Consider the following 13,528-nt stretch of genomic DNA (forward strand, 5'->3'; position numbering starts at 1 on the left):
CTCTCCATGCACAGCCTTGAAAATTAAACACGTAAGTTACTTCTTTGGGTGAGGTTTTAAATCACATGAAGTAAAGTGAAACAAGGCTAACTCCATTTAAACAGAAACAAAAACAAAACCCAACAACGTTTACTGAACATCATGTGAAGCCAAAATAATGCTTTTAATTAACCTGATGACATCCCAGTTCCCAGTTTTCACTTCTTATTGTCAATGACAGCTACCATTACCAACAATGTGCTCCACGGAGCCATGCCCAAAACAGACAGATACTGGCAGCTCCCCGTGGCTCAGCCCAGCCCCAGCCCCAGCCCCACGCACTGTGCTGGTGCTCCGTGCCCACGAATGGACTAATTGAACTCTCGTAACCGCCCTGAAGCAGATGTCACTGTCACCGTTTGACAGATGAAAAGTGGGACCAGAGGCTGGTGAACGAACTTGCCCAAAATCAACGACTAACAAGTAGGATTTGCACGCTTAACCAACAACCTGCACTTCCAGCCACAGGCAAAGAACTCTGCTAAATCTTCACATTTTGTCAAGAAGAGAAAAGCAGGTATGTTGATGCCGGCAGGATACGCTTTTTCAAGCCAATGCAGATGTTACCTCCAACTACCACGCCTTCTTAAATCCCTTCATTCTGCATATCAAGAAACTTGGAACTGATTTAGGAAATTTTATACAAACAGTGAGTCAGAATACTTAGCAAAAAATATAAAACTACAACTCAAACTGACTTAAGCACTGATAATATTTATGATGTCATATCAAGTCCGGAATAGAGCTGGGATCCCCGGCTCAACCATGTCGTCAAAGACCGGGATCCCTCCACCCCCGCCCCAGCATCACTGTTAAGGCTGGCGCACGCGCTCACAGGGAGGTGTAACCAGCCTTCAGGGCTACGTGCTTCCTTGTTCACATCCAGCGAGGGAAAAGCCTCTCCACCACCCTTGGGGTCTGGATGGTGGACAAGGATGCCACGCGCTGAGGGGATTAAGCCCTGAACCCCAAACCAATCACTGGCACAAAGACAGGATTGCCGTGACTGCCTCAGACCACTAGCCCTCAACCCTGCCCTCACATCACAGCTACCTAGAAGGTGCAGAAACCTGACATCTGGGTTCCACTCCCAATCAACTAGACTACAGACGCTATGGATGGGGGCCCAAGCTTGAGTATCAGGGCACAGGTAGGTGTGTGTGTGCGTGTGTATGTTCTTCCTTTTTTTCCACAAGAGCCCCTACTGGAGTTTAGGATCTCTTTCCTGGGGTCACATGGTGCAGGAGAGGGAGAGTGACGCCCTGGGCAGCAGATACAAGGGACACGACCCAGGTGCTGGATAAGCTGTGCCCGATGCCCAGAGCACACAGACACAGCCAGAGAAACCCTGGGGGCGAGGCAAGGCGGTCCCACCCCCAGCTGCTGCAGCCTCAGGAGACGCACCACTCTCAGCACTGTGCGGTGCACCATTTCACCTCGCGTAAAACAGCGGTGATCATCTTCCAGGGCTATGACCTGACCCCGCTGTAAGAGAGGACTCAGGAATCCTGTGCCTTGCACGTAACGTAAGCAGCACTCCAACAGGAACCTTCCCAGACTAAATGGCGGGAGGCATCCCCCCTTCTGTGCTATTCCTGAGCTGAAGTCCCTGTGGCCTCCTGGTGCCCCACCCGGCACTGCCCCTGCTCTGCAGAAGCCTCTGTGGCCGCGTGGGACGTTCTGGCTGGGACAGTAATGCGGGCAAGGTTGGAGGATGCTCTGGTCATGTACCTTCAAGGTGCAGCCAGGCTCTCTCCTGGAGCTACATGATCTTGGGACGTGAAAGTTTTTCTCTATAATTTTAGCATTTAAAATGTTACATGTGTTTCCACAAACTATAACCCAGCAAATATATGATAAACATTAACTCCCCAATTTTCACCTTCTAAAGGCTTTTGATTCCAGAACGAAATGGCTTCCAAGATGTTACATAACTAATGTTATCAGCAGAATGTGTTCACAGCTGGAAGGTTTACAAATCATACGGGAAACTTCATTAGCTGAGGTTTAACAACCTTATAAAGAACAATAACCCTAAGCACTGGATCTTTCATAGTGAGTTAATAAAAAATACTTAATGACACCTTTTCTTAAAGAATGATGCAGAATTCATAAAGAATGATTATAAAAACTGTTCTAATGTTAACGGAGTATATTAAAACAAACCACCAAAAATGAAGCAAGTATCACATTTTAATGACCTACTTCTATGCCAGAAAAGAACTCCCCGTTTAAAGATAAAATGCAAGAGAAAATAATTCCTTGCCCAAGACAATGCTGTGGTCACGGTGTGTTCTGAAGGAAGAAAGGTTCATTTGGGCAGGGGGTGGGGGTTGGGTTTTTGTTGTCGTTTGGCCGAGCAGCTGAGCATATGGGGCCCTAGCTCCCTCACCAGGGATCAAACCCTAACTCCCTGCAATAGAAGCCCGGAGTCTTACCCACTGGACTGCCAGAGAAGTCCGTAATTCCTGTTTTTAATTATTTCCTTCCTATTTGAAATTGAAAACCTGAAAATTAGGACCTGATGACCCTTAATACCCTTAATACGCACACATGCATGCCTCCTTCCACTAACAAGCCCCACTTTAGCAGCGCACCATCACGGCCGCTCCCCTTCCCCATCACTCCTTCAGTCTCCTCCGTCCTCAATGCTGCACTCTACAGAAACTCTTCTCACAGACAACCAGAGCCTTTCCTCCATTCCTATCTTCTCGATCTTCAAGTTATCTCGGACACTATCAGACGCCCTTCTTATCAGATAACTACTTTCTCCTTTTTTTTAGATTATAAACCATTTCCATTTACTGTTACACTGAATTCTCATGGCCTCCCTTTGAGGAAAGCAGAAACAGTGTTTGCAGCCCTACTTTGCAGATGACAAGCCTGATTATCATATAATTTAAAGGACTCGCCCAGAGCCACAAACTAGGAAGCCGCCAGAGAGGGGCTAGGTGCCGCCTGCCCTCGGCCTGCCTCTCCTCCCCCAAGGCTCCTGGAGACCCCGGGGGAGCCAGCTCCGCTGCATGACAGTCTCCACACTTCCAGCCCTCTGCTTTGCTACTCCTCTAAGAATAACTCCCAGACCCACGCCTCTGGCCTAGCACGTGAACTCCAAGCCTCTCATCTCCAACAACCTGCTGAAGAGCTCCCTTTGGATACTTGTGGTTTTTTGTTTTTGGTGTTGTTTTTACTGTTATCCTGAAATGAGCATGTCCCACACCAAACTCATCTTCCCATATACACTATCCCCCTTTCCAACTGTGACCATGAATTAATTATACCTGTAGCAGATGACAGGAAATTTTCGATTGTTCTCAGCTTGCTGGATTTGACACCTGTAAGCCGAATGTTTTCTGACATCCTTCAAGATATGAAGCAGTCATCTGACCACTCAATTCTATCAACAGCTGAAAATCAAACATTTAGACTATGTTTCTTGTTAAAACTGTTATGTAAGGTTTGATTAATCAAAGAGAACAGGCCCCATAATATCCTGTGGGAACATTGACTTCTTTGTTCTGTTGGACTTTCTGAAGGCCAAGTGTCAAGTCAATAACGTTTGAGTTTTTGGTGGTGGTTTTTTTTTTTTTTTTAAAGACAAATACCACACCTGCTGCACTAACAGTCTGAACACTGGGCTAATGCAAAGTATTAAGAGAAATATTTAACCAACATAATAAAACGTTTATATTGAAAATCTTTGTAAATAAAGGCCTTAAATATTTTGCTTCTTGATCACATGGTTATCATCACCGTCCATGTAATAAAGACGTAGCTTACTAGAATCAGAAGTCTCAGGACTTCCCTGGTGGCGCAGTGGCTAACAATCTGCCTGCCAATGCAGGGGACACTGGTTCGAGCCCTGGTCCTAGAAGATCCCACATGCCACAGAGCAACTAAGCCTGTGCGCCACAACTACTGAGCCTGTGCTCTGGAGCCCATGAGCCACAACGACTGAGCACATGTGCTGCAACTACTGAAGCCCAGGTGCCTAGAGCCTGTGCTCCACAACAAGAGAGCCACCACAATGAGGAGCCCACACACCACAATGAAGAGTAGCCCCCGCTCGCCACAACTAGAGAAAGCCCGTGGGCAGCAACAAAGACCCAACACAGCCAATAAATAAATAAATCCAATAAATAAATATATTTATTTTAAAAAAAAAGAAGTCTTGCAAGGTCACCTATTTGGGCTGAGAGGAATGCTGAAGATATGTGACTGAACTTTCACCAGCATCCAAATCTCTCAGCCTCTCTCTGTGCAAATAATCCAAATACATATAACCAAATGCCAAATATTGTCTGTGACAAATTCCAAACAAGAGCTTTGCATCTCTGTGAGATGATGGACAGCTGCACACAAGCTGAAGTGTTCACTCATTCATCTGTTGGAGATGTATTTCTGAGCACCTCCTGTGCAATCACGGGAGCTTGGGATCACCTGTGAGCCAAACAAGACTGCTGCACTCCGGGTGCTTTCACTCCCAAGTAGAAGACAGACCATGAACAACACGTGGACCAACCTGCGGGTTACACAGTATGTCAAAAGGTGACCATGCCACGGGAAAGGAGAAAGTGACACCACAGTGAGGTAGCGAGGTGTGAGGTAGCGAGGTGTGAGGTAGGGGACGGAGGCACACTGCCCTCACTGAAAGGAAAATGATGCTTAAACCAACTTAGAAAAGCAAGAGGAGCTATTCACAGAAGATATTAGAGTAACGCAAAATTTCAGAAAAAGCTAAACAGCCAAGTCTTGGGAAGGGCAGGGTGAAGCCAACTGCAAACTAGAGGATCCCTTTCTGCACCCCCGCATCTGCACCCTGGCCTGGCTTCAGTGACTGACAGCACAGGTCAGCTTCCCCCAGGTGGCCGGCCACACAGCCACCGGTGCGCCTGGGCCACGCCTCACAGCTCTGCAGCCCAGACTGGGGAAGCTCTCCTCTTCAGCTGCTCCAGCCCCAGCACCCCTGGAAGACGACCCTGGTCCGGCTCGGGCCCCATGCCCATCACTGAGGTCACCACCCTGGCACTGCCAGGCCCCACACTGACCCGCGGTCAGGGCAGAAAGCCCGCCCCAGGGAGAGCGGGCAAGAACATGCCAAGCAGACCCAAGCAACAGCCCCACAGAAACTGAGCCAAGGCCACCTTTCCTAGCCCAGAGGCCAATCACACCACCAATGGTGAACTCAGGGGCCCGACCTCCATCTAGCCTGGTGACTTGATCTGAGGGTTCAACCTGAGGAGTGTACAGGACAGGAGGAGTGTTCAGGCAACGCTGGGCCTGAGGTAGCCACTAACTTCTTGCAGGTCTTGACAAAAAGACCCAGACGCTTGGGCAAAGTGGTGGGGATTCAGAAGATCCTCGGAGACCAGTCAGGGCTCAGTTTAGTGAAGAATTGGGAAGCAAATCCAGACTGAGGCGCTGCGCAGGGCAGCTCCTACAGCCTGTGCAACGGAGACCACAGACCAGGGCACCGGAGAGGCAGGCTCTCAACAGCAGGAATTTCATGGAAACCTAAGATCTGGTTCCAACCAAAAAGAAACACACAGTCTAGTTGGATATGACTGATATTTATGAAACAAGATAATAAAACGTTAAATTAATTTGTCTCTAGGTAAAATGGGAAACCAAAGGAGAGAGGACCTGACACGGGCTAGAGTAGCAGCAGCAAACTCCTAAGACGTATGACCTGAGCTGAGCCTGCAGAGACAGCAGGAACCGCAAGGACGGGCAGAAAGAGGGGGTGTCCACAGTCGCCGGGAAAACGCCTCACAGAAGACTCGGGCAGGATTTGTCTTTTTGTGACTGACTTATGCCACTCAGCATGATGTTCCCGAAGTTCAACCACGCTGTGGCCTGTGTCAGACCACCCTTCCTTTTTAAGGCTGAAAAACATTCCATCGTATGTATGGACCACATCTTTATCCTGTCATCTACCGATGGACATTTAGGCTGCTTCCTTACCTTGGCTATGGGAATAATGCTGCAATACACATGCGGATGCAAACATCTCTTCAAGATCCCCCTTTTCAGCTCTTTTCAGATATATACCTAAGGGTGGGATAAGGTCTCTCACTCCTACTAGAAGTCTTTTAACAGTTTCAACGAGAGCGCCCCTGAAACACCAGCCCTACCCACAAGCTGCATTCAGCGCACGGCAAGCTGGCCTCCCCCAAAATCTCCGGATTGCAGTCATGCGCTGGGTCGTTTTCTCCCAGCTTTAAGAACTTCCTTTCTTGTAAAGAAGGTTGGCTAGCATTAAAATCTCTCAGTCCTCGTTTATCCAGGAATGTATTTTGCCTTCATTCTGAAGAACAGTTTAGCTGGACACACAATTCTTGGCAGGCAATCTTTTCTTTCACAACTCTGGACACATCATCCCTCTGCTTTAGGTCCACTGTTTTCGATGAGCAGTGAGCTGTCCATCTGTGGTTTCCTTGTACGTGTTTCACTGATTCCGAGATGTTCTCTTGGTCCTAAGATTTAACAGTGTGACTGTGACGTGTCTACTAGTAGATCTTTGTGTTTATTCTACTTGAAGTTCACATACCTTTTTGGATGTATGGACTGTTTTTCATCAAAGCTAGGATGTTCTTTTTTCAACTATTTTTTCTGCCACTTTCTCTCAAGTATTTCCTTCAGGGACATGTGCGGTGCTTACGTTGGTATACTGATGATGTCCCAGAGGTCTCTGAGCTTTGTTCATTTTTTGTCATTCTTTTTTGTTTCTGTTGTTCAGACCAAATAATCTCTATTTATCTAGCTTTGAGTCTGCTGATTCTTCCTACCAGCTGAAACCTGCTGTTGAGCCTGCCTAGTACAACCCATTAACTTCCACTTTTTATCTTCCTCCTTGTGCTTTGACTTGTTTCCATTTCTCAAGTTCCACGTAAATGTTCAGCTCGCTACTTTCCTGCTTTCTTCTTTAAATTAATAAACTTCCTACTAAATACTGATTTAGGTACGTTTCACCATTTTTGACAGGTAATATTTTCATCAAGCAGTTCAAAACATCTGATTTCTATTCTGAGTTCTTCTTTTACTCAGGGGTTACTTAATTTATACTTGTGGGATTTTACTAATTTTCGTTATTAATTTCCAGCTTCACTGTATCGTGGTCAAAGAAGATATCCCATACGTTTCTCATCATCTAAAATTTGAGACTTGCTTCAAAACCTAGAAAATGATCATTTTTATAAATTTTCCATGTGTACTTGAAACAAGTATACAGCTGGAGTCTTCTATGCATCGAGTAGGGCAGATTGGTTATGTTTATCAAACCATTCATATCTTTACTGAGTGTTTGCTCCTTTTTAGTTAGCAAGTATTGAGTGAAATGGGTTAAAATGTCCCTGATCGTGGGGGATTTATGACTTCCTTCTTATACTGTTTTCAGTTGTTTCACTTTGAGACTACATTAGGAAGTGTTTCTGTAAGTTCAAAATGTTATGTCCTGGCAATATAGAATCTAGTGATAAGAATCTGCCTAGTATGTTTTCCTTTTATTCTCAACCTTTATGTAGCCACATGTTTTAAATGAATCTCTTATAAACAACACATAATTTGGATGATTATTTTAAATCCAGTCTGTCATGACTCTCTTAACGGGGTCATTTGGTCTATTTACAGCTGTAACTGTACATATTTTTGGATTTATTGCTTCCATCTTAATTTCTCATTTTTTCTTTTTTTCTCTCTTTCTTGCCAACTTTTGAATTATTTTTCACACTGCACTTTATCCTGTACTGATGTTACAGGCATATGGTCCACTTCCAGGATCTCCACAGGATCTTTGAAGGGTCCACTGCATACTAGCCGTGAGAGTCTGACACGAGCCACTCTTCTGGCTCTGGGTCTGAACAGGGCTGGCTCACAGTGCTGCAGCTCTGCCCACCCTCCTCCCGCGCACATGCGATTACTCCGCTCTTGGTATCCCGTCGGCTGGGGTTGGGTTTTCTGTCCGTCAGTGTTTATTCTGACTGACTGACGAGGCGCTGCTGTCTTGGGGCACCATTCTCACCTGCATCTCACACTCAGCTTCTGAGACCACACTCCTCCTGAAGCGCGTCCTTTAGAAGCTTCTCCTGGGAAGGTCTATTGGTGACAGGCTCTCCATTTCTGTTTGTCTGGAATGTCTTTTATTTCGCCCTTGTTCTGAAAGTTATTTGTTGGGGGGGAAGGAGGCATACAAATTCGGGTTCACAGTGATTTTCTCTCCATGTTAAGATATTGCATCGTTGCTGTGAAGGGGACAACGCTCAGTACGTCAGTGCTTTGAAGGTACACATCTTTTCTGTCTGCCTGCTTCTAAGATCTCCCCTCTTCAACGCTCTGCAGTTTTCATTACAATGTGTCTTTGTGTGGACACCCGTCATTCATCCTGCTTACAACGAGGTAGGCTCCTCTGATTACATATTACATATAACTGAGTCGGGGGAGTTTCTCAGTCGTCACCTCTCTGCTCCTGTCTTGCGCTCTCCCCCCCCCAGACTCTGATGAGCTCATGCTCAGCTCTCCTCCGCGGCTCTGGCCCACTCCTCCTATGTTCCATCTCTGTCTCTCTGGGCTTCACTCGCAATAATTTCTTCAGATCTGTCTGCATCAATCTAATTATCTCTTCAACTATGTATAATCTGCCGTTAAAGCTGCCTAATGAATTTATACTTGCAATCACTACATTGTTCATTTCCAGAAACATTATCTGATCCTTTTTCAGATCTGCCAGGTCACTTCAATAATCTCTTACTCTTTACTCATATATTAATCCCTTCTTTTATTTCTTTAAACATACTTATTTTATATTGATCTGATAACAGATCTGAAATCTTCTTTAGGTCTACGTCATTTGTTCTTTCATTAATGATACTTCCCATACTTTTTGTGATTTTTTTAATATATGTGAGCTCTGACTCTGGGAACCTTATCTGTAAGAATTCTTTAAGGACTTGGTTGAAGTCAAAGAAGCCTCTAGAAAGGATGTTCATTATTCTCTAAATGAGGACCACCTGGGTGGTCTGAATTGAGTCTTCAAAGTTGCATGAAAACCAGTCTATGTTGATTAATTCTCAGAGCACATTTTTCCTCCACTACAGCCTATGGTTACAAGAGATCTTCCCCTACTGTGTTCAGTCCTTAAGGTCAAAACAGGCAATCTTCCCGGAGTCTCCAAGGACTGGAAGAGTACCTTCAGTTTACTCTTACAAAATGCTGGTAAGCACCTTTGGGAGTCCCCTACCAGGCCACTCATTTAAGGTGGGAACTGGGTTTTGTTTCCTGTGAGGACATGGAAACTAAAGGTTATCTTGACACACGCCCTCAGAGCAGGAGTTAGCTCAAGTCCCTGTTAAACTCTCTGGCATCCCACTTACACTTGGCTTTTGTGCTCTGGATATAATTACTATTTTTCTAGCTCAGAGGAGGATTTTTAAAGTGGTTTTTACATCTCATCTAGCACTGTGACTGTTTCCACTAAGGAAAGTCGTCCAGGATCTGTGCCCTCATACCCTGCCTCCCGATTCATGGCCTGCAAGGATGGACTGACGGGAGAGCTACAGCAGGTGACTGAAGTTCTTAAACAAAAGATGATGGTGGCCCAAAACCTGGCAATGATGGTAGACTGTGGTCAGATTCTGGGTGGACGAGAGCAGGGCCATCAGGATTTCCTAACAGACTGCATGGGGGTATCAGAGAAAAAGAAGACAAGACTCACTCCAAGGTCTTTATAGGCCTGAGAAACTGGAAAAACAGAGTTGCTGTCAACTAAGACTGGGAAGGCCGTTTAGTAGGGGAAGATTAGGAATTTAGTCTGGGCACGTTGAGCTTAAATGTCTGTTAGACGTGCCTGTGGCGACGTCAAGTAGATCACTGAACATATGAGTCTGGAGTGCAGGAGACAGGTCTGGGCTAAAGATGTTAATATAAACCGGGTAGAATTATCAATGTTTCATATTACTTAGATAAAACAAATAAATGTAACATGGAAAGCAAATGCCTATATGCCTACTCAACACTGTAAATATGAGTAGGAAACGCAGCACGAAAAATTTACAGGTGTGATCATAATACCAGTTTGCATTAACGGTTACATAACATATGGCCGTCATCCCAAAACACTCTGTCCTCATCAGCTATTTGCTAGAGTTCTATGCCAGTTCTGTGGCTTAAGAGGAATGTGAAGAATCTGGAGAAAGCCTGGGAAAAAGCCAGCCACAGAGTTGAATGAAAGGAAGGAAAATGAAACGCAGCAAAGGTTAAAGGAAATGAGATTATTTAGTCAGGGATGATTAATAGCAACTGGTCCTGTACTCTGGGTCAAAGAATTCCGGATACTTGAAAGCAACGTGCCACCTTTAAGTCAAACGAATTAAAAGAAAATGAGCTTTCATTGTGACATAAAAGATCTAGATTATAAATAAAAAGGGAAGCTAACACCTATTTAAAACCTACCACGCTAGGTGCTGGCGCAGGCACTGCTGTATTGTAATGAACACTAAGACCCTTGAAGTAGAAATCCCCATTTTGCAGAGCAGAAAAGAGGGATCCTAAAATGCGAGTTCCCGAGTAGAAAAGCTCTCATTTCAGTCTGGGTCTACTGAATCCAATGTCCGTGTTCTTTAAAACATATCACATTTCCTAACATGAAAACTGATAAATGTAGGAATCAATTTTTTTTTTTTTTTTTTTTTTTTATTGGCTGCCTTGGGTCTCTGTTGATGCACACGGGCTTTCTCTACTTGCTGCGAGCTGGGGCTACTCTTCATTGTGGTGCACACACAGGCTCCTCATTGCAGTGGCTTCTCTTGTTGTGGAGCACAGGCCCTAGGCGTATGGGCTTCAACAGTTGCGGCACATGAGCTCAGTAGCTGTGGCTCATGGGCTCTAGAGCACAGGCTCAATAGTTGTGGTGCATGGGCTTAGCCGCTTCGCAGCATGTGCAATCTTCCCAGGGCAGGGCTTGAACCCATGTCCCCTGCACTGGCAGGTGGATTCTTTACCACTGCACCGCCTAGGAAGTCCAGGAACCAATTATTGAAAGAAGTAATGAAATCTTGTTTCCTAGCTCTTTTAAAAATTAGGAGAGATTCTTATTTTCTAGTATATTTTCATGAAGCAGATCTACCTAAAAGCAAAAAGGAAGAATAAGCCAGTTTTAAAACTCTCTTAGTCCTAGAAGCAGCGATGACAATCCAGAATTACGAAAGCAATCACACCACCACCGTCAGGCAACAAGAAGCCATACTATTTTTCTGAGAACTATTTTTGTTTCTGCTTTCCTATTCTTCAAAAAAATATATATTCACCTTCCTAAAACACACGTCAAATCCTACAGCAAATTTCAACGTTTGAGGTAAGTTAATTGCGTGCATGCTCCAGGGGATGCAGCCTTGCCTTTATTTGACTGTGAAAACAAATAACATCAAAAGAGTTGCCAGGCTTCGGGCTGCGGCCACTGTCAGAAAAGCCAGCGACTGTCTCCGTGAACAAGAAAGCCTGATGGTCCCACGGCAAAAACTGGTGTCAAGGCAACTGCACCCCACACCCCACTGGACAGGACCCAAAGCTCAAGCAGGAACATTTCACCCTGGTCAAAGAGCGCCATCTCTGGTGAGTGTCACAACCGACACCCTTGGGGTACTGGCAACCTGGAGAGCTGCCTGAATCAAAATGAAACCGCAGGGACCCTCACTCGGCCTGGAACATCTGTGGAGCACCAGAGCTAGAAAAGGCCCTAGAGGACACTCAGCCTGTGAGAAAGTAAACAACTGGCAGAGCTGCTGGGGGATTACTGGCTGCAAGCCAGCTTAAACAGAGTGGGGCGAATAGTTTCAGGACATCTATCTCTAAAGCCGAGCCACACCAGACCTGAAGACATGGAAAGGCAAGAGGTCACCCAGAACTAAACATCCATCTTAGAGGCGCTTCCCGCAGAGCAGAGGTCCAGCAGGCCGGCTGGGAGATGGCACCTGCAGCCCCACTGCCTGGACTTCCACCCAGAAGCTGTATGACCTTGAGGAAGTCACTTCACCCCTACGTGCTTCAGTTTCCTCATATATAAAACATAAACTATAACAGTTACCTTATAAGGGTATTTAGAGAAATAAATCTGTGAATATACATAAAGCACTTAAAACAGTGACTGGCACTAAGAGTATTAGGAATTCTTATTTATTCTCTCCCTCTTCCCACCCCCGCCCCCCTCCAACTGACACCATCTGCTTGCACCTGGCCCATGACAACTAGCCTCCAGTCCAAGGCTCACCTCTGATTCTGTGTTCATTGGTTCACATCCTCAAGAGAAAAAAGCTGTCTGGCCAAGTATCCAACCCTACTGGGTAGGAGTCATCCTGCAGTACAAACACAGCCCCCTCAGCCGCCTCCTTACAGCTTTGGAAGTGTGGGGTTTCACCCTACTTGCAAGTGACTGAGTGTGCACGCAAGAGTCTCACGGATGCTGGCAGGAGAAACAAGACCTCCGTGTCCAAGACAAAGAACAGTATTCCTCCTCGGCAACAGCCACATCCAGAGGGTCAGCACAGTTCAGTGAGACCCAGTTCCACAGGGCAGGGCACATGCCACGGGCTGCATTACAGAAAAGAAACCCCAAGCTCAGGAAACCCCGATCTTTCATAATGGGAACAATCCTCCCAGACGTTTTTCCTAGAGGGAAGCAGTATCCTGCCTGTATGAGTAAACACACCCACCCTTTGTTCTGGAGAGAGACAGCATCTCTTCCCTCATGGGTATCTTCTACATACACAGCCTTGAAAAGATAGCCAGTAACAAAGGAAGTCAGTTCCTCTGCTCTCCCAACAATATCGAAATAAATAGACACATATATACTATTTCATTGATTGGAAGACTTGGTTTTGCTAAAATGTCAATTCTCCCCAAGATGAACTGTAGATTCAACACAATCCTAATAAAAATCCCAAAAGGATTTTTTTTCTTTTTTGGTAGAAAGTGACAAGCTGATCCTCAAATTCGTATGGAAATGCAAAGGACTTAGAAAGAGTCAAAACAACTTTGAAAAATAAGAACAAAGTTGGAGGATTTACACTACCTGACTTTAAGATTTATTATAAAGTATGGTATTGGTAAAATGCCACAAAAACAGATCCACAAAACAGAAGAATAAAGTCCAAAACTACACCATCTCATATAATGTCATTTGATTTTCAACAAAGGTCCAAAGGCAACTCTGGGGAGAAAGGAGAGTCTTCCAAACAAATGGCGTCAGATCGACTAGGTGGCTTTATGCAAAAAAAAACAACTCTGAGTCAAATCACGCAACACGCAGAAATATTAACTCAGCATGGACCAGAGACCTAATGTAAAATGCAAACTATAAAATTAATAGGAGACAACACACTCCGAAAATCCGTGTGGCAAAAATTTCAATACCAAAAACATGATTCATAGAAGAACAAGGACAATAAACTAAACATCACCAAAAAAATTAAGAACTTCTGTAATTTAGAGATGCTCTTAA

At 45.1% G+C, this 13,528-nt stretch overlaps 1 protein-coding gene across 8 annotated transcripts in view; it reads right to left on the bottom strand.

Moving 5' to 3' along the window:
• HSF2BP (heat shock transcription factor 2 binding protein) overlaps window positions 1–13,528 on the bottom strand; it is an 84,287-nt gene that overhangs the window by 20,877 nt on the left and 49,882 nt on the right. Inside the window, exon 10 of one of the 8 annotated variants that reach the window (XM_057696135.1) lies at window positions 10,445–11,158. The exons of 6 other annotated variants lie outside the window; for them this stretch is intronic. In XM_057696135.1, coding sequence (XP_057552118.1) covers window positions 11,142–11,158 — 17 coding nt within the window. In that variant the 3' untranslated portion in view covers window positions 10,445–11,141. Of the gene's footprint in view, window positions 1–10,444; window positions 11,159–13,528 lie in introns of those variants that run through there. One more of the 8 variants, XM_057696143.1, reaches the window with a different exon arrangement.

The sequence above is a fragment of the Hippopotamus amphibius genome, chromosome 10 (genome assembly GCF_030028045.1).
Source record: "Hippopotamus amphibius kiboko isolate mHipAmp2 chromosome 10, mHipAmp2.hap2, whole genome shotgun sequence".
In the NCBI taxonomy this organism is placed as follows: Eukaryota; Metazoa; Chordata; class Mammalia; order Artiodactyla; family Hippopotamidae; genus Hippopotamus; species Hippopotamus amphibius.